Below are 20,172 nucleotides of genomic sequence, written 5' to 3' on the forward strand. Positions count from 1 at the left end.
CGAACTGGGGGCAAGCCCGTGGCATGCCTATAGCAGGTCCCCAACCACGTCAATCTCGTCTCATAGCTTTCATCTGATATTGTTCTACGACGTTGAGGCAGGGCGGACCACCGACTGCCCTGATAGTCCCCATCGTTTCCAGCCGCGGCCTGCCTTGTTTCCTCTCCAACGACTTCGTCGCGAGAATAGTCATATTGCACACGAAGCGACAAACAACCATCGCTGCTAGTTCACCGCCCGCGGCTGTCCCATCCGCACGGCTCCTTCGCCTGGTCTCTAGTAACCCCCCTCCTCGCGCCCAGGTCCTGACCGCCGACAAGACGCCTGGATATCTGAATATCCTTGACGCGTTAACTTGCATCCAGAATGCCTTCCTCTCCACGCACCCCGAGGCATTCCCGCCACCCCTCCAGTATCGACGCGTCCTACCAGTATAGCAGCACCACGTCCTCGCCACAAGACCGACGACGCTCCAGGTCCTCGTTGCAGGATCCTGCAACGCCCATTGGGACCAGCTTCAACAACCACGATGGTCTCGACATCGGCATCTTTAGCAGCGGGGGCATGGGTATGGGGACGGGCAATGGCATGGGAAATTTGGCCGACGAGCTGGCTGATGCATTCTCTGACTCTGGCGAGGAGGGCGAATATTACGAAGAGGATACACTGGACCCCGAACAGCGAACGATCGAAGGGAGAGTGGGTATCGATGGTATACGGGACAGCGGCGTTGACGTTGCGGAAGAGGTCACTAGTGCTGTCACGAAGCCCACCAACCTGAATGTGCCTTCACCGGTGCGTAAGGGCCATGCGAGGTCAGGAAGCGGATACGATGGGAGCGAATTCGGTTCGGAATCGGATCTGGACTCACCAGGCATCCCACCAAGTTTGATTGCGAGAATCGATGCTGTTGAGGCGCTGGCACGAAGGGGCACGGAGAACAACGGTAGCCCGGCAGACGGCGTCTTCGAGCGTGTAACAGAGAGCCTCAAAGACCTGGGGTCCCAAACAGGCGTGGAAGGAAGCGCGACAAGGTGAGTCTTCTTGGGGTTGGCTTGCCGTCACGGGTCGCAACAGCTGACGTGGTCGACGCAGGCTCATTACTGCGCACGCCGCTCTCACGACACACTTGTCACATCAGACTCGCCAGATGCACAACCTGACTTTCCCGCTGCTCTCGCCTCTTGTTCCGCCGCCAGATCCAGAAGTCGTAGATGAGTTGCTCCCGCTCCTTCTCGAGCTGTCCGAATCCATGCCTCGCCCCATCGCCAAGGCGCACGACTCCCTGACAGCACTGCACACCCTCACTTCAGACCTCATCTCAAGCTTAAACTACCTTCCGACACGTTGCATATGTCGCGCCAGACGACCCTCACAGCGACCCGGCGTCTCAAGAGCGCCAAAGAGCTTGTGGCCGAGATGAAACGAGAAGAGGAGCTGCGTGACGAAGGCGAACGATGGCTTACGCGCGGCAATTGGGGGCGAGAGGCTCGAAAACCCGCGAATGCGCCGGCGTCTGCGGAGACGTAGTTGGCGGCTTTGAGGAGGTCTGCAACGGCTGGCGAGCCAGGCTGCTCGAGCAGGCTGCGTCCGCTCCCGCCTGATCGATCGGGGAGGCCTGCTGAATTTTCCTGCTTGTGCCCCTTTTTTGCGTTGAGCGAGAGCGCTACATATTCAGTGCTCTCGGGAGCTGTAGCTCAGCATGGCCGTGCGACAATGAAATCAGAGCCTCCTATGTGCTAGGCGAGGTAGACAAGGAGGGGCCGACTTCTGGATAGAGAAAGCGTCTCCCGGCAGACGCAAGTCGCTATGAGACACACCGTTACGAGACCATGATGATAGACCACGTACATGGGCTTGCGAGTTACACTTGATATGATCCATGTTCTTCGGCCTTTTCAATGAACCTTACGTGTCGTGCGTGTCAACTGGTGCGCGTTATTGCCTTTTTCTTCCTTTTCCCGCCTTACTTTGTGGAAACCTACAACGTGACATGTCATTGAATACATAGGGATTCACCACAAGTTAAAACTCACCGCAGGTAGGACACAAACCACGAGGACAAACATCATATAATATATGCCACTTTCATTTGGAGGAAGTGCATGGAACGCGTGGGTATCGGTACAAATGATATCAAAACAAATGCTCACTTTCTCCGGTATTGACTGGGGACTTGCCACGCAGGCGCCCTTCACTCATCGCCTAGGCGGAGCGTGTACGGCGTCTCCGGGCGATCTGTGCGGCTGGTCCCCCATGTCCCCCGGCTGCCTGGCCGAGCGTCGCCAACAGTGCTGGCTTCAGGATCCCTGTTCATGGCCGCGAAGCTGCGTAGGCTCATATTGTCCTCGTTATGTGCCGTCGGCGGCTGCGACGTCCTGCGACGCTGCACCCTGACTGCAGGCGCCTGCATGTGCCGCGGGGAGGGGATCCACCTCGTCGTCGACGAGGACAACCATCCAGACGCCGACAGCACCATTGCTGCCCACCAGCGGCGTGCAGTGAATCCAGCGCGGTCGGCCCTCAACGCCCGGCTTGGACGACCACCGTATCTTGGCTGTGACGCCATGGCCGTCCGCGAACGCCTGAGTGAGTCCTTCGCGGACACGATCGGACCCGCCTATCTTGCTCATGAAGGGCGATTGCAGAATTCCGGGTACCCGGAGCGATGGCGAAGCAAACAGGATGCGCAGGCTGGGATATGGTCGGACAAGAAGATAATGCGCGTAGATACCCGTAAGTCTGCCGCTGGATGCTGTTGGTGATGAAGGCTGGCTCTGCGCCGCCAGTGACTCCTCTCTCAGCAAGATGCGAGGCTTGTTCCAGTTCGTCGACCCGCCATTGGACTGGTCCGCCTCCTCCTGCTTGACGCGGTACATGTCCCCGCCACACCGTCGAACAGTCTCCAGCTCGGTCGAGTTGAACATCTCACAGAGATCTTTGAATTCATCCTTAGAGTCCTCTTCGGGATTGTGATCAGCATCATCGCCGGGTTCCTTGGCTTCATACTCTGCCATGAGTTTCTTCATGGCATCAAGCCCAGAACTCTCTTTGACGAGCCCAGAAACGTCGACTTGCGCCCCAATGAAGTATCTTATTGTGCCTCGGCTGTCGTACAGAGGGGCCATCATGAGAAGATTCATGAAAGGCGACCCATCACGGCGGTAGTTGAGAAAGGTCTCGTAGCATTCCTTGCCGGCCAGCAACTTGTCCCGTATTCTCTGAACGCTGAATGGGTTGGTCTTCGGCCCCTGGAGGAAACGACAGTTGCGTCCAATAACGTAGTTCATGCCATACTGAGTCGTTCGGTAGAATTTCTGGAGTCACATGGTCAAGCATCCACCTGTCATCATCTCACTCACTTCACAAACACACCTTCAGAAGCAAAGACAATGGGGTTATCCCGTCGAGAAGGGTCAGTCAGACAAAAGACCTCAGCGAGCCCCTCCGACATCTCCCGTAGTTGGACGGGCAAAGTGCCTGTAATCCGTCGCTTAATCGACACACTGACTGTTTGCGTCCACAGATGCGTGATGTAAGCAGGCAGGTCTTCGCGAGTCAGTGCCTCGAAGGCAGCCTCGGCTTTCTTCTCTAGAGCCGTGTTGGTAGTCTTTCCAGGCCCCTCGCTAGTGAAGTCATGGCCATCCGTGGCGTCCAGTGCCCGGGAAATGGCATTAGCGTACGCAATGGCTCGCAAGGCCTTCATCGAGTCGAGGTAGTACGTCAAGAGCGGCAGGGATTCGCGGCGCGTTTCAGCCAGGAAGTCTGTGAACTTCTGAAGAAGCACGTAGTCGGAAAATATGCCCTTCAGGTGTTCCTTCGAGAACAAGACTTCTGATCGTGTTTCAAGCGAGTGCTGCCGGCTGATTCCCTGGTCTGGTGCCACGAGGTCGAAGGAGCCAGGTTCAAGTTCTTCGTCTGGGATGGGCTCCAAAAGATCATCGTCCCCTAGACCTTTGGTCTGCAAGGGGATCAGAGACGTGGCGTTGGTCTCGTACGATGAGCGCGTAGAGTTGGCTCGCGACCTGGTGGAACGTGTTTGGGCACTCTTTGGCGGCGGACTCAACGACTGCGCACCCCTCGGCGCGGAGTAGTCGGGGTCTGGTGAAATCACTCTTCCCCGCAACGGTATCTCTGTGTGCTGCAAGTGTTGGCTTCGAGAAGATATCGTCAGCATTGTCGGCGCATAGATGGCCATTTCTCATCATACCTCGGCTTCCTCCTGGAGTGCAACACTCTTGGGCTTACAGGGCCCTGGGGGACCCAGTTAGAGCCATCATCCTCCCACGGTGTAGGGCTAGTGCCGGCAGCAACGGGCCCTTGTCGCCGGAGAGGAATATCAGGGATATCGGCGCCAATATCCTCAAGGCTGAGGCTGTGCTGGCGCATAGGATCGTGACTGACTGTGGCATGACGGCCTTCCAGTTTAGAGACAACGTCGCCGCGGCGGGTGCGGGTGTAGGATGTTTTCTCCTAACTGGAGGTGCGGCATGGCGAAGTGATCAGTTGAACAGCCGAAGATAGAACAAGTTCGTAGGCACAAAGTGGTCGAGCACAGACTTCTTCAGTAGTGTATAATAGGTGGCCTTCTGTTCCACTACTGCATGGCTGTTCAGTGAATATGTCAGTCTCACAAGGCAGAGGCGAGGCAGGTGTCTTAGTATATGTAGATGGTAGCGGAAGACAGGCAGACTACGGGCAGACGGGGATCAGGATTTCCAAAAAAGAAACAAAGCCGCGGACCCAGGAGGCTGACTCGACTCGTGTGCTCACCAGTAGGCATGTCTAGCACTCCTGCAGCCTCTCGTTTGCTCGTTGGGCGGCTTGAATGGAGTCTGACTGTGAACCGGACTACATCCCCGATCGTGGTGGGCTTGCCGATCTCATCCACGAGCCTAGCGGAGCGATCAGACCCTGGCGGGGGGGGGGGGCAAATCAATATTCGTTCGCACCTCAGGTCCCTATTCAGAACCAGCTGCTAGACACAACGATCGACGGGGGCCGTAGAGACGGCTTAGGCTATGAGCTAAACTGGGTTGGCTTGAGCCAACGACGTCAGTGTGGTACAGTAGCCGCCACGGCATGGACTGGATTTCTACAACTGCCGCCTGAGGTGAGTGCGCATTGTGGTATCATCAGGTGATAATCATAGCCATGGCTAGCAAGTTGAGTTTGCATCGAGGGCGACAGAAAGGCAGATCGATGCGAGCGTGTCGCATCCATACCGAGAGGAGACCTGGGCTATGCAGGTTGACCAGGATGATGCCTGACATAGTGAGCAGGCCGCAAGCCATAATACAAAAGCAGACAATAGACGCCGGGGCCTCTTGGGCATTTTGACCAGATGGGAAGAGGCGTGGGTGACAGCGGTAATGACAGATGGCAAATATCCCGATGGGGAGGTCAAACAGCAGGCGGTCGAGGTGCTGATGCTGGTGGGGACGTTGTCGAGACCCTGGAAAATGGGCCCAAAAGCCCAGATCGAGGTCATGGTGCCCCGACGCCCGGGCCTCCGCGCTGCCGCGGGCTGTTGGGTGGAGACCTAGAGGAGGCTCATGCTCAGGAACCGAGCTGAACGGCGCAGGCACCGATCACCAGGAACCTGCTGGGGAGTTGTTCATCGGGCGATCGAACTAACTCCACATCTCCATCTGCTGTACCTTCGTAGGGGGTTTCCAGCTACACAATGTGCACATGTGGATGCAACCTCAGGAGGGCGGATGCTCAGAAGAAAATGCAACCCTGCGAGCAATCTTCCTTCTCGGGTTGTCAAGCTGCCGTGCGCGAGGCCACGATAGTTTGACAGCTAGTGATGAGATCCGCAACGCTGTTGTGGGTTCATCAGGCCAACGGCTGCCCTGAGCGTCTGTCGTCGCTACCTCAAGGAGGTTTAGCAAGCCGTCTGTCAGAAATCGCCATCGACATCGAAATCGCCCATCATCTTGTCTCGAGCCGATCGCAACCAGGGCCATGGCTAGAAAGTAGGCTGACGTTGGGCTGGGATGCTGCAGACCACCTAGCCTGTAGGCCAGATGGAAACAATGAGGAGTACCTGGCAGTGGATGCAAGTTGAAGCAATTGCCAAGCGAAGGATCCTTTCAGGCTTGGAAAGAGACGTCGCGGCATCCGTAACGAGCATGCCCGCGCATTTTCCTGCCTGTGCCTTTCCTGACCACACATTGAAATGGGTGACGAACGGTTTGTTACCTGTATAACGTGCCAGAGGGACGGGATCGTGGGTGATGGTGACCCGAAGGCTTGCATCTCGGAGCTTTTAGCAGCTCGGGAATATGCAACACTGTGGGCTCGCCGTACGTGGTTGTCGGATGCACCTCCCCCCACTACACAGGCTTGTCAGGTAAGACCCAGTGTTATAAAGGTGTCATACTTGTACTTCTGTGGCATTTTTCTAGCTTCACAGAGCGAGCGCTTCCTTCGGCTTACCTAGGCTAGGTAGACACAACTACTAAAAAGGCCAAAGCTCGAGGCAATGGATGGCGGGGGACGACATTCGAAGCCGATTGCGGCGGGGCACAACGCCCGGCGCACAGGGCAACAGGGCACAGGGCACAGCACACGGTGACGACGCGGTTGACTTGTGGTCTCTGCTTTCTTTTGTGTCTCGTGTTGGTGCCGTGTTGGTGTTGACCGTTGACAGGAGGCAACTAGGGTAGCGTGAAAAGGGACAGGAACGCTCGACTCAAACCACGTTGCGTGTTTGGACCAGCCCGACGTGACCTCGACGTGCCTACTGGCTGGAGCCGAAAAGGGGGCCTGGGGCGAGGGAGGCTTGTCGTCCAATCAACGCGCCCGCTCCTTTTCCTTGCCTGCGTTCTGCTGAATCAAGACCCTTGTTACCAGAGCCAGCGACCACTTTACGTGCTCCTGACCGCGACCGTGATCGCGACCGCTTCGACACAACACGCGGGTATTCCGCGCGTCACACCTGTATCCTGCTTGCCAGCTGCAAGACTCGAACAAGCGAGGCGATGACATATGTTACGACTGAATTGACATGGCTTTGCACGTCAGCCCGGCTTGACTAATGAGCTTGGCTGCACGGTTGAGTTGAACACGCTGACAACGTCAACTCTCTCGATTACCGATGTCCGCTGTAACGGCCTCTGTAACGGCCTCCCAGCAAGGCTGGCTGACGAGTGCGTCATCACCAGACTGTCTTGTGTGGACATTTCAAGACGTCGTCACCAGGCCACAGTGGGACAAGACCCGACCTCGGTCGATTTGGCTGGCATAGTTGCAGTGGTTTTTAGGCCATGAGGTTATTTCTGCGATGGTTCTCGTCTCATGACAGACAGGTCGATGTGTAGCCTGCCAAAGCAACGTGTCTAGAAACACATGTAGATGAAAGATGACTGAGAATTTGGCGGAAGCCCCTTCCTGGTTGCCATATGGCTGATCATGGGCTCCTAGCGAACAGTTCCAAACGAGGCCCGGCTCTGAGTGTAGGTGCTCATATCTGCTCCAAATCCATAATTCATAGCCCAGTCGGGTCTCGTTCAGGCAACACGATCGCCGAATGAATCCTAGGCAAGACACAAGGCGCGCTGGGTGGCTCTGTTTGTTTTCCATCACGACCTGATGGTGGTGTAGCGCGACTTTGACACCAAGAGGCGACCGCGAAGGGCGACCATTGCCCCCCTGCCGTCCCGTTGCTTCCGGCCCAATTGAGCTTAGCGCTTCTTCAGTTTGTTGTTCTCCAGGCTGGATGGAGTGCAGGCGACAGCTCCCACCTAAGGTGATAACGATAGCCGCGAACACACCCTGTAGCTTCTTGCTGGAGTGTTTTTGCCGCTCGCCGCCCAGCGTCCCGCGCCGTTTCGTCAGGTGTTCGACGTCTCCCTCCCGCTCGCCTACTCGATGCCGACGCACCACCTTGCCTACCTTGCCTAGAGTGATCGCAACCACCACACCTACCTCACGTCTACGCGCCGGACCTCCATTCACCCGTCGTGCGGCACCTTCAGACAACGTCGCAATTGCGATCACCTTCCCATTAACACCTCGTCGCCAAAAAGCCGACATTCCAACCAGAAGCGTCCTCTCTCCCTTTCCTGCTGTAACTGTCTGTGCACGGAGCCATACATACGACTTGAAGGTGGCATTGCTTTCGACCAGCCACCCCGTACCGAAACCCGCATCGACTCCACGACGACTCTGTCACCAACTCCTGGGAGGACTATGCGATCGGGACAATTCGCGTAGCCAATATTGTTTGCTTTCCTGGCGACTGTGCCCCGTCCTTTCCGTGGTTGCGGCGGACGATTCATTCAACGAGCCCAAAACGGCCGCTGCCTTGTCGCCTTCCTCCCTCGCATCGTCACTGCTCGGCCGGCCGACACAAACCCCTGGCGATTTCGAGATTATACGACATTGCAACTCTAGCGCTCGAGAATAGCAGTCCTTCTTCCGGATCATGGACGACCCCGTGGAGCCCGCCATCGCAGCATCGGCGCCGAGCTCGAGCTCGAACAACCTCCCCCACTGTCGCTACCAAGGGAGCTTCGGTCGAACCGCCAAAGCGCTCCTCGACCCGTTTCGCTACCCCTCCCCCGCCCGCATCCGCAGGCGATCGAGGCCGCCTCGAGGCCCGACAGAACAGCGACCGCGCCAACGTCAAAGCGGGTGACATGCGGCATGCGAGACGACCAAGCGACTTGTCTCGCTCTGCTGCCCTTGACACCAGTGCCGTCGATAGCGCCCTACTCCGCGAGATGCACAGATCGCAACGCGAGAGCACGCCAGGTGCCAGTCCGTCGCGGAAGCGTCAAAGGATAAACGGAGACAGGTGGGTGCAATTCAACATGTCTTGCGGGACCCGAACGCCCATGCTGATCAAGCTCAACTTGCTAGGTTTATCCCCTCACGATCTGGGCAAGACTTGCAAGCAAGTTTCAACCTTTTGCACGAGGATGGCTCGCCTGCGACGCCCTCGAAGCAGAAAAAACGCACCCCTCACGGCGAGCTGCACTTTCAGAAGAGTAAGAAGTCCTTGCATGCCCCCAGACCCCTTGTCCAAGTCCAAGTAGCTCACCCTTTCTACCAGCCGAGGAAGCCAATCGAACCTTCTCAACGCTGCTTCGTGCTGAGCTCTTTGAGGGCTCTGTACCGCAAACAACACCACCCGCCATGTCACCAGATCACTCCACATCCGCAAACCCACACACTGGCATTGTGCGATCTCACACACCACCAAATAACAACTCTACGACCTCACTTCCCTCCACAGCAACACCATCCACTCCGCACAAGAACCTTTTCTCGTACATGTCGCCACGTAACTTAAGTGCGGGCGGGCATTTGACTCCCTCGAGAACGCCCCAGAGCAGGCACGGGCCAAACCTCGACACCCGTGCTGAGATTTACAGCCTTTCACCCGTTCGCTTCAACAGCCAACAGATGCTGCTGAGCCCTCGCAGGCAGCCCAGAGCTGTGAGCAAGGTGCCTTACAAGGTGCTCGATGCCCCCGAACTCGCCGACGATTTCTACCTGAACCTCGTCGACTGGGGAAGTGCCAACGTCCTTGGCGTTGGCTTGGGTTCCAGCGTCTACATGTGGAACGCCCAGACGAGCCGTGTCAACAAGCTCTGCACGCTTGAAGATGACACAGTGACGAGTGTTTCCTGGATTCAAAAAGGCACTCATATCGCTATCGGCACGGGCAAGGGGCTGGTGCAAATCTGGGACGCGGAAAAGACTAGGCGTCTGCGAACGATGACAGGACACACCGCGCGCGTCGGCTCCCTTGCTTGGAATTCTCACATCTTGAGCTCCGGCTCCAGGGACCGCTCCATATACCACCGAGATGTGCGGGCTCCCGACCAGTGGCTGCGGAAACTGGTGGGACACAAGCAAGAAGTATGCGGATTGAAGTGGAACTGCGAAGACGGACAGCTGGCCAGTGGTGGAAACGATAACAAGTTGATGGTCTGGGACAAGCTGTCCGAAACGCCGCTCTGGAAGTTCTCAGACCACACGGCTGCCGTTAAGGCACTCGCCTGGTCACCGCATCAGCGCGGTCTACTCGCGTCTGGAGGTGGCACGGCGGATCGCCGCATCATATTTCATGACACAGTAAAAGGCTCGGTCATCAACGAGGTGGATACGGGAAGCCAAGTGTGCAACCTGGCCTGGTCGAAGAACTCGAACGAGATTGTCTCCACACATGGATACAGTCAAAATCAGATTGTTGTCTGGAAGTATCCCTCCATGACGCAGGTCGCCAGTCTCACAGGGCACACGTACCGAGTACTCTACTTGGCTATGAGCCCCGACGGCCGCGTGGTAGTCACCGGCGCGGGAGACGAAACCCTACGTTTCTGGAATCTCTTTGGCAGAAGACCCAGCGCACGGGACGACGGCGAAGGCGGAGGGCGCCTCTCCGAGTGGGGCGTCATTCGGTAGTTGGCCGTTGCGTCGAAGCAGGTCTACACCACGAATACGACGGCAAACACGCTACTCGATTCGATGGCACACTAACGGAAGATCGCATTCTGTTACTCTTTTTTTTTCACACATATTGCTCGGTAGCAGAACCGAGAGGATGGAACTTGACACTGGGAACGAGCACTGCGACGGGTTGGTCGGAAATCATGAATTTGGGAGGCGGGGAAGGAAGCGAATATCCTGCTGTGATTGCATCACGGGCATAGAACGGCGTCTGCTTTTTTCTATTCATTCTTTGTTCTTCGTTTTGGGTTCCTGCCGTTTGGCAGGTTTGACCACGAGGGGCATGACTGGATGGCGTGAGGGGAGAGGTAGCTGCTGGCTTGGTTGGATGGGTTCTGCGCTGATACAGAGCGGCATCATGGTTGCGCCTTTTGGGGGCAGATGAATGAGTCAATGCAGATCTTGGGCTGGGCGGGGCTTTGCTATTTACATGAAGGCATTTTGAGGGCCGTCCTGCAGCTCGTGGGCAACTCGAATCAGAACAGTAGCTCAAGAGCTTGGCCCACACTGGGAAGGGCGTCTAATCAAGGGACAAGCCAGATCGCTTTGCCACACATACCGTACAACAAGATGTCAATGCTGTTTCTGAGGTGAGATGACTAAAGCAGACTGCAGAACATAAATTAAGGTAGGCGCCTACGTAAACTAGGTATGTGGCTATATCAGAGGGAGCATTATAGAGTAACAGTGTTACATATCAGTGGCGAAGACAGTAACTAAAGCTTGGGTCCGGGTCTGTCCTCGGTCCTCTCGAGGATCCAGTCGCCAACATCGCTGTAAAACTCGTCCTTGCACAGGTCGGCATGCAGCTGGTGATAGCAGCCCTCGTACTCCTTGTACCGGCCGTCCTGGAGTCCCTGCGCGTCGAACCACTTGCGGCTGGCCTCCCAGCTCGTCGTCTTGTCGCCGGTGCCGTGGGCCAGGAACAGGCTCCTCACCTGCCTCCCCAGCCTGACCCGGCCCGAGGCCAGCGCATCCGTCCGCTCGAGCAGGCCCGCGAGGCCCTCGAGGGTGCCCGTGTCGTGGCACAGCGGGTCCTCGCGGACGCTCTTGACGACCTCGGGTCCCTGGAAAGTACTCGGCCGGCAGGGCATTGACGAGGTGCTGGCGCGGCAGTACGCGGCTGGCGAGCTTGCCGAGGAAGGTCTTGATGGCGCTGGGGGCCTCGCCTGCGGGGAACGCGATGAAGGGGGCCTCGAGGACGAAGCCGCGGATGCTGCCGACGAGGTCCTCGTAGGCCGGGTGGGAGGCCAGCGTCGCGACCTGGCCGCCGCCCATTGAGTTGCCCATGACGAAGACGGGCACCGTCGACGGCTCGGCGGCCAGGACGCTGCGGGTAAAGGCGGCCACATCGGCGATGACCTGCGCTGTCGGTCCCGTGAGACCCTTGTCGGCTGGGACGCGAACGCTGCGGCCCCATCCGCGCTGGTCAAACCCGTGCACCTGGATGCCGCGGGCCGCGAGAGACGGGAAGAGGCCGTAGTACCGGTTCACGTGGTCGCTGAAGCCGTGGACGAAGACGAGCTTGGCCTTGACGGGGCCTTGGGGCTGGGTCCAGATTAGCTTGCGCGTATGCATGAATGGTTGGGCGCTCTGGGTCAGGTTCAACAGCATCGGTGAGGAAAGCCTACCGTCCAGGTCTTGGTGTATAGCTCCTTGCCATCAATAGTGAAAGTGCCCTCGGTTTCAGTCGCCATGTTCATCTGTTGAACTCTCGAATGTATGATGAATGATATTGGCTTGTGATTAGGTGATGTGACGTGTGGAGCTCTATCCTGTGGAAAGATGTCAAGGGAAAACCGAGGAGGGGTTGGATTTCGAGCTGTTCATCGGAAACCCCAAGCGGCCTTCACATGCTTTTGCGCCTCATGACCTTCTCTGACCAGCAGCTCCGACATCAATGGCACCAACCGTCATCTCTCATTAGAGGTGTCACACCTTACCGAGCTACTTGCATGATGGCAAGTAAGCACCGATCATCCCCAACCTTGATTGCCCTGTCTACGAAGTCCTTCTTGCGCACTAGAATGTTGAATCGTAAGCCTTTCTGGGAGGGTGCTGCACCAGTAACTACAGACGTATATCGGAGCTGCAATATGATGCCGCGCTGCCGAATGCATTTTTGGCACATTGTACACAAATGTTCACATGGCGTATTCGCGGGATATCCTCAACAGAATCACCCCATGCAACGGTATTCATCTACCTGGTGCGGACCCGAGTTTCTCCCATCTCCGTATCCGCGATTCCTCACCCGGCACTCGTCATAGGCGAAACGCAGATTGCCTGCTGGAACTTGACATGCCAAATATCAAGGAGAGTTCTCTATCGTGTTTCTGTGTGCAGAAAATTAATTTAATCGTACATGCCACCCTCGAGCTCGCCCTCCATGCCCAAACAGGCCGGTCTCGGATACCGAGCTCGCAAGGCCTGTTGGCTGGAGCGGAAGCCGAGTGTGAAACCCCCTTCGTAAAATGTCGGATGTACTTTGAACATCGTATTACGTCTTGTTCTTCTTCACCTCCTCAGTAGTTGCCTCGGCGTTCTCGGCCTCGCCATGCTCCAGATCATCTTCAATCTCGTCCTGCTCCGTGATACGAGCTTGCTCGCTCGGCCGGACCGGCTCAAGAAGATCTCCTCCACTCATTTGCCACTCCATCAGCTTGCTGAATGCGCTGTTCGGGTCAGCCGACAAGTCTGTGTACTTGCCAATCTCAGCAACTCTACCCTCATTTGATAGTACAATGATGAGATCTGATCGTTTGATGGTCGACAAGCGATGCGCGATGGAGATGGTGGTGTTCCTGCCACGCAAGAGTGATGCCAGCGCAGCATTGACGAGCGTCTCGGACTCGGCGTCGAGTGCGGAGGTGGCCTCGTCTAGGATGAGAATGTCCGGATCCTTGATCAGGGCCCGGGCGATGGCAATGCGCTGCTTCTGTCCGCCAGACAGTTGCGAGCCACGCGCTCCAACCTGCGTGTCCAAGCCGGAGGGAAGATCGCTTATAAAGTTGCAGTTCCGCTTTGCGGGCTGCCACGACAATCTGGGCCCTGGTTGCCTCGGGTTTTCCATACGCAATGTTCTCGGCGATGGTGCCAGAGAAAAGAACAGGTTCCTGAGCCACCATGCCTATGCGCCGCCGCAACGATTTGATATTCATTTGAGAAATGTCGACGCCGTTGATTGTGATGGAGCCTGCAGTGGGACTGTAGAAGCGCAGAAGCAGGCTGGCGACAGTGGACTTGCCACCACCAGAGGGACCAACAACGCAAACATTTGAGCCCGAAGGAATCTCAAAATTCAAACCGTTGAAGACATTGACGGCGGGTCTGGTGGGGTAGGCGAAAGAGAGGTTGTTGAACTTGATGACGCCTTGTGCCGACTCAACCTTACTGCCCACCGTCTGAGAAATGGAAGGGTGTCTGTCCTGCAGTTCAAAGAGACGACTTGCGGCTCCGACACCCTTCATCAGCTCAGAGTAGAAGGATGACAGACCGAAGAGACTGGAACCAGCAAACGCAGTGTACATCATGAATGAAGTCAGATCTCCAACCGACATTGCTCCCGTTCGGACGTAGTTGCCACCAACAATAAGCATAGCTAGGATTGTCATGTTCCCGGCCCAGCCAGTCGTGGCAAAGAATGTCGCTGCAATCGTCGATTCCTTGCGACCGAGAGCGAATATCCGGCGCACCTGCTTGTTGTAGCGGTTGATCTCCTGAACTTCGCCAACGAAAGCCTGACTGGTCTTGACGTTGCCCAATCGCTCTTCAGCAATCTTGGTAAGTGTGCCGAGATTCTTCTGAATACCCTTGCTGACGTTTCTGATGGCGCGACCATAGAAGAAGGCGCCAACGGCAACGGGAGGCAGCATGACGAGGAGGAGACCTGTGAGACCAGGGCTGAGCCAAATCATGGCAATGAAGCCTGCTCCGCCACTGAACAAGGAGCGCAGGCCATCGCTGATATTCTGGGTAATGGACTTGCCCACCACGACGGTATCAGAGCTGAGCCGGGAGATCAGATCTCCCACGCGGTTGGCGTCGAAGAATTCAGCGTCCTGAACGTAGGTTCTTCTGTACAGCTGCGACCTCAGGCGGGCAACAACCCTCTCGCCAATGATGCGAAGAAGTATGATACGGCCAAAGTTGGCCATGGCGCCAATCGTTAATATAGTGCCGAGACCAATGAAGAAATGCGGAAGGGTCAGACCGAAGAGGCGAGCGTCCTCGGCGGGGTCCTTTGTGACGATGTCCAGGGATGCGGCCCACGGAAAATGGTATGGACATGGTCACACTGGAAGAAACTACCAGGAAGACAATGGCCACGGCTAGCCATTTGAGTTCGGGACGTGCAATCTTGATCAACCTCCAGACTTCATCGAAACCTGCCTTGCCAGAACCCTTTCCTTCTTTAGACAATTTGGCACTCAGGTTGACCTGGGCAGCCTGAGCAGCCCTCTCGCTCTTTTGAAAATCATGTTCCGGGTCATGCTCAGGTTCTGCCACCTGCTTCTGGGCTGCATCTGGATGTTGGCCATGCTTCTGGAGCTCCCTGTATACCGAGCGACTGTGAGAAAATGAGCGCGACAGGCTGCCCAGCCCGGCGAAGCAGCTTGTATCGGTGCGAAATATGGCCGGCGTGATGTTATAGCATTGGGAAACGCGGCTCGGCGGCGCGCGCTTGTTTGTTCGTTTGTGGTCGGAGTTGTTGCCGTTTGAACCTTTCGAATTTGCGGCAGCAGTGGGTGCCATCGATTTGCCAAGGGTGTACGACTGATGAAGATGTTGGGAGAGCCAAAAACCGAGGCACCGCAGAGTGAAGTGGCGGCGCGTTGGGGCAGCTGCATAGCTGATCGAGCAGCTCCCGAAACCATGATGAGGCCGTCTTATCGGGGTCTAGACGACGAGACGAGGAGCATGTTCCGTGTCACGGAGGTGCTGCGCATTGCGGGCCGGAACAGGTCGTACGGTCAGCGGCGCGAGTCGAGGGGTCAACGGACCTTTGACAGGATGGTGCTCGGCAGAGTTAATCGATCAAAGTCGAGGTTGAAATGAGGCACTTGGAAATTCCGTCATCGGTATTTGATCGAAAAACGCATTGGGGGGCTAGGCCAGGTCATGACCACCTGCCAGCCCGCCCCCCGAACCCCTGCCATTTGCGGTAGGGGAGCCTTTGCGGCACCACCTAAGTTCGGGTAGGTACATTTGTAAGAGACCCAAGCACATATCCTGCTTACCTCCGAGCTGTGTCGGTCGGCATCATTCGGCCCGCCAAAACTTATCTTCTCCGATACTTTGCCCATTCGCACTCATCCGGCTGAATCCCAAGCACTGTCTAGTCTCGTCACATGTAACCCTCCAGGCAAAGTGCCGCAGCATAGCATTTCGCCCTTTGCATCCCGTTTTTCTTCGTAGTGTTTGTTGCATTCTACAAAATCCCACTCTCTGCAGTGGCCCTACACTATATGACCTGACATTCTGAGCCCCCCCTAGTTCAAATGAGATGAGACACGTAGCGCATCTAGCCTGGAGCCGACTAAAGAGCAATGCACTCCCATGTGCATACCCCCTCTCGGCTTCTTCCGACAGGGCGAGATCATATAAAACTAAACCTTGCATATAGTACAAGCAACTCACCAAGTGACCACCAAGCTCTGCCTGTTTGGTGGTCCTGGCTGCTCTCAAGCCCCATTACTATCTTTGCGGAGCATCTCTGCCACGTCCGCATCAATTCCGTCGTCTGCCCCAAGGTCTGGAAACTCGTCACTTTCCACCCGCCTCCTCTTATTGGAGCCGTTCGTCGAAACCGGCAGAGACTGATACTGGCTGGCCAGATTCGACAGCATCTCCATGCCGGACGCGGGAGGCCCCGCATAGGGACCATTCAGACTAGGTCCTGGTGGTTCTGTAGTAGTGGCCTGGCGAAGGGATATGTCCGACGTTCCAATGCTCTGACCATCAGTGATGTTCAAGCCAGCCTCATGACGATCTGGCGGTGGCGGCGTAAGCTCCTCTACCTCCGGCCGTTCCGGCTCGGGGCCGGGGCTTTGCGTTGGGCCGTCACGTAAAGCCCCCGAGCTTTCCTGGCTCGGCAACGTCCGCATAATGGCATTTTCGACCTCGCGTCTCTTCTCCTCTGTCTCTGTCTTCCTGCTCGTGAGAGTCGTCAGCTGCTGCTCCTCCTGAGCTAAGATCGTGCGGTTAGTGCTGAGCAACTTCTCGAGCTCGCTGATCAGTGCTCTGCGGGCCTTGACCGAGTCGGCTACTGCGCCCTCTGCACTCGCTAGGCTTCGAAGCAATCCGTTAAGGCGCGCAGCATAGACCGGGGCTGAGGGTGTTGCTGCCGACGGATCATGAAGCTTGTCCCAGTCTTGATCTGCGGTGCCAAGACTCGTCTTCGTTGGCAAGCTGGTTTTCTCCAGGTTTTGTGAGTGCACCACGAGCCCTGCAAGGTCCACCGGTACGCTCGATGCGTGAGATCCGAAATTGCTCTTAGGAGCCGATTTAGATCGCTCCGCGTCTGCATCATGTTAGTCTTTTAAGGCATTCGGCTTCCTAAAGAAAATAAAGACTGACCTTGCATGCGCGCTTCGATCGCCGCCTGAATCCCAGGCTCGAAGATAGCCCTGTCAGCCCAAACTTCGACGACCCTCCTTAATTTGCCTTGGATCTCAGCCGGCGCTCCCTTGTAGGCCACTGCCAGGGCTTCGGCTATGATGGGTGCAAAAGCCAATACAAAATCTGGCCTATGTCGGGCCTTTGACTGCTGGGTTACCTCTGTTCCCGGTATCAGCTACATCGCCTCATAGAATGGAGGATGGTCTTCATGAGACGAGGGGTCTTGCTCATACCATTCGCGAGATAGACGAGGCTCAGCCTCTTGGTGCTGGTGGAATCCTTGAGTCTCTGGAGCCAGATCTGGGCTGTGCGCTCCGCATGGCGCCTATTTCCATTAGCTAGGTCAACTGGGTATTCCCCGACAGGTGATGTACCTATGAAACATGATCCACTGGGACGCCGTAGCTATGCTGTCGTGGCTCTCATTGAGCGATGACAGCCTCGCCAATACAGCATCATCACTGAATGCCATCCTTGAGGCTGTAAAGCTGGCGCTCGGAGCTTCACTAAGCAGGAACTGTGCGGCGGAGTCGCGGAGAATATGAGTTTCACCCTCGTAGCCGCAAGATTGAGAGAGCTTTCTTCAAAAAGCTGATGAAAGAGGTAGCGAACGTTTGTCAACTGCCCCGGCAGGTGGTGTTGCGTGTAGTTGTTGACCTGGGTCGGACGAGTCGTGATCTTTATTGATAGCGGCAATGCTAGATGCTACCAGAGCAACGACGCGTCGCTTTATCGCCCAGATCAGAAAATGCGGCAATGGAACCCTGTATGTCTCAATTGGAAGCAAGTTTGTGTTTGCGTGATGATTGAGTTCAATAGGAGGGCTAAATGAAACTGCAAGTACAACAGGGCGCTTGATTGTTGATGCGACTGAGGTTCAAGTGAACTAGGTCGATAGTCGTTGCTAGAAGGAAAATAAGTGCATCTATCGGGGTTGCTGTTACATCGGGGCTGTAATGTGTCATTCAAGGCCATACGCCATGCACGTAAGCGACTGCTCCATGAATAGGCCAGCTGGGTCCCAACCAGCGTGCTGTACTCGTGGTTGCCTTGATTGATACCTACCTTATGCCTCTATCGCCCCTTCCGTTATATTCAATCTGACAGGCACTCAATATCATCGCCAGTTGGTCCTCATCGACCCAAGCTTCCACAATCAACCATCTACCCTTGCGATCCATCAAAACCCCTATCATCTGCAGATATACTGTCTGCGATTGCTTTCCCGACCGGATACACCCGTATCCTCATCATACAGACTCGCGACACAATGGCGGACAGGTTCCCCTCGCTGGAGGACTTCGATTCGGGTGGTGGGTGTTTTCATGTTTTAGGTCTGGAATATGAAGCTGAGATGTTATACAGCCCAAACCGATGTTAAGTCTCCGGGCGCCGGAGCCTCGACCGACGACTTCCTCGCCCGCGAGAAGGCTCTCCTAGGCGACGACGCCGACCAGTTTGCTACCAACAACGATTCCGCTGCCTTCGAACAAGACGATGATTTGCTTGGGGGCGGGGACAGTGTTGGAGCCAATCAGCAGCAGTCTACCTTCGAGTCCCAGTTCCCCGACCTGGCGCAGCAAAATGAGGTATGCGCGCCCTTGTCTGCTACGATTTTCCGGTCGACTTTGACTGACCTTGCTTCTCTTAGGATGTTGGTCCTGCGGGCACAGTTACCGGCAGTGGTCCATCCGTCAACTACAGCTCCGGCTTTCGCACAACTGTCGAGGATGAGGAAGAGCCTCAAGTGATCAAGGAGTGGAGGGAAGGCCGAGATGCCCAGATCCAGAAGCGCGCTGAACAGTTTGCCGCTCAACGCGAGGATACTGTGAAAGAGGCCCGCCAGAACATTGACGATTTCTACGAGAACTACAATTCGAAGAAGGAAAAATCTATCGCCCAGACACGCAAGGATGCCGAGCAGTTCCTCGCCAATCGCGAGGATACCGTTTCTGGCGGCACCAGCTGGGAAAGGATTGCGAAGCTGGTTGACGTCAGCGGCAAGGGTGCTAAGGGCGGTGCCGCTGGTTCGGGCAAGGAACGCTTCCGAGAGCTACTGACCAGCTTGAAGAAGGACGAGAAGGCTCCAGGAGCCGTTGGCTACTAAAGGCAGACGGACCCATAAAGGCTCATGGCACATGCTTCATATAGCAGTGTTTGGCTTCCGTAGTGGAGTAGCCGATCTGTTGGACGTCATTTCTGTACGATAGCAAGTCATTTGAACATTGCGACACATGTTTGAGCTTTGTGGAACGGAGTCTGCAGTTATATTCAGTCGATAACTGATCGCTTTGTGCCGCCGCGCAGAGCATAATGGTCACGATGTGAACGGAAAGTCTGAATTGAGACTTTCTAGCCTTGATTGATTGCACAGCTCGGTCTATCCATTATACAAACAACCCTGTCAAACCGTAGGGGCACGATATAATGCTGTACCAGACTCTAGTTCTCGCCGAGCCAGGTGTTGTGACCGGCAACCTTACGGACGCCCATGTAGACGGAACCTGCACCGTGGTTAGCCGACTATGTCGCAGTATTGCTTCATTGACAAGCTGCATACCGGCGAAGCCACCCCAAAGGAGGGCAAGGTAGGGGACCATAAGAAACTTGGAGCGAGGGTTCTGCGACAATTGTGTTACCAGAGTGTATAGATTGAGGCAGCAGCCGGCGGGCGCATCTGAGCAAGAGGTTGACGTACGATCCTCCAGAGACGCTGGTGGTTCTTGTAGGCGTTCTGGTAGAAGACCTGGTGCTCGGGCACCTTGTTCCTGGCGTTGACGAGACTGAGCCTTGTTAGCAAATGTTGTCGTACGATCCCACTGGCAGCCTCGGGTGGTTGCGACCAATACGGGATGCCGCCTATGCGGATGCCAATTGATCGATGAGAGAACATACGCCATCTTATTGAAGAGAAATCGTGGGGTTCGACTGTTGAGTATCGGTAGGCGATTCGTAGGATTGATTGACTGAGTGGTAGGTCGAAGATTGCTCGCGGATTGAAGTTGGAAAGAGGTGATGTCGGATTGGTGGCTCGGCCCAATGTTGGATGACTAACACTACCTTACTTCACACACCCCACCCCTA

General features: G+C 55.9%; 8 protein-coding genes across 8 annotated transcripts; 3 read left to right on the forward strand and 5 right to left on the reverse strand.

The window, feature by feature from the left end:
* Positions 1-366: 366 nt before the first annotated feature.
* Positions 367-1,423, forward strand: VDBG_09343 (conserved hypothetical protein; the record flags this gene model as incomplete). Its single annotated transcript, XM_003000102.1, has 2 exons — positions 367-1,034; positions 1,096-1,423. 2 exons carry the CDS (start codon positions 367-369, stop codon positions 1,421-1,423), a joined length of 996 nt encoding a protein of 331 aa, XP_003000148.1.
* A 771-nt stretch (positions 1,424-2,194) lies between these two features.
* Positions 2,195-4,198, reverse strand: VDBG_09344 (hisactophilin C49S mutant/phototropin PHY3 fusion protein; the record flags this gene model as incomplete). Its single annotated transcript, XM_003000103.1, has 3 exons — positions 2,195-2,386; positions 2,436-3,317; positions 3,512-4,198. The coding sequence occupies 3 exons, from the start codon at positions 4,196-4,198 to the stop codon at positions 2,195-2,197; spliced, it is 1,761 nt and encodes a 586-aa protein (XP_003000149.1).
* A 3,211-nt stretch (positions 4,199-7,409) lies between these two features.
* On the forward strand, positions 7,410-10,422 carry VDBG_09345 (WD repeat-containing protein srw1; the record flags this gene model as incomplete). The annotated part of the gene is made up of 4 exons (XM_003000104.1): positions 7,410-7,467; positions 8,404-8,806; positions 8,872-8,999; positions 9,248-10,422. 4 exons carry the CDS (start codon positions 7,410-7,412, stop codon positions 10,420-10,422), a joined length of 1,764 nt encoding a protein of 587 aa, XP_003000150.1.
* Positions 10,423-11,183: 761 nt separating this feature from the next.
* Positions 11,184-12,170, reverse strand: VDBG_09346 (hydrolase; the record flags this gene model as incomplete). The annotated part of the gene is made up of 3 exons (XM_003000105.1): positions 11,184-11,534; positions 11,587-12,015; positions 12,099-12,170. 3 exons carry the CDS (start codon positions 12,168-12,170, stop codon positions 11,184-11,186), a joined length of 852 nt encoding a protein of 283 aa, XP_003000151.1.
* Positions 12,171-12,967: 797 nt separating this feature from the next.
* On the reverse strand, positions 12,968-15,222 carry VDBG_09347 (ATP-dependent permease MDL2; the record flags this gene model as incomplete). The annotated part of the gene is made up of 3 exons (XM_003000106.1): positions 12,968-13,405; positions 13,509-14,708; positions 14,779-15,222. The coding sequence occupies 3 exons, from the start codon at positions 15,220-15,222 to the stop codon at positions 12,968-12,970; spliced, it is 2,082 nt and encodes a 693-aa protein (XP_003000152.1).
* Positions 15,223-16,151: 929 nt separating this feature from the next.
* Positions 16,152-17,560, reverse strand: VDBG_09348 (DUF618 domain-containing protein; the record flags this gene model as incomplete). The annotated part of the gene is made up of 4 exons (XM_003000107.1): positions 16,152-16,990; positions 17,047-17,247; positions 17,322-17,413; positions 17,463-17,560. 4 exons carry the CDS (start codon positions 17,558-17,560, stop codon positions 16,152-16,154), a joined length of 1,230 nt encoding a protein of 409 aa, XP_003000153.1.
* A 583-nt stretch (positions 17,561-18,143) lies between these two features.
* Positions 18,144-19,336, forward strand: VDBG_09349 (clathrin light chain; the record flags this gene model as incomplete). Its single annotated transcript, XM_003000108.1, has 3 exons — positions 18,144-18,401; positions 18,454-18,677; positions 18,740-19,336. The coding sequence occupies 3 exons, from the start codon at positions 18,359-18,361 to the stop codon at positions 19,193-19,195; spliced, it is 723 nt and encodes a 240-aa protein (XP_003000154.1).
* Positions 19,337-19,414: 78 nt separating this feature from the next.
* On the reverse strand, positions 19,415-20,056 carry VDBG_09350 (predicted protein; the record flags this gene model as incomplete). Its single annotated transcript, XM_003000109.1, has 4 exons — positions 19,415-19,592; positions 19,649-19,709; positions 19,787-19,871; positions 19,984-20,056. 4 exons carry the CDS (start codon positions 19,986-19,988, stop codon positions 19,531-19,533), a joined length of 213 nt encoding a protein of 70 aa, XP_003000155.1.
* Positions 20,057-20,172: the final 116 nt, after the last annotated feature.

This window comes from Verticillium alfalfae, genomic scaffold (genome assembly GCF_000150825.1).
Source record: "Verticillium alfalfae VaMs.102 supercont1.15 genomic scaffold, whole genome shotgun sequence".
NCBI classification, from domain to species: domain Eukaryota; kingdom Fungi; phylum Ascomycota; class Sordariomycetes; order Glomerellales; family Plectosphaerellaceae; genus Verticillium; species Verticillium alfalfae.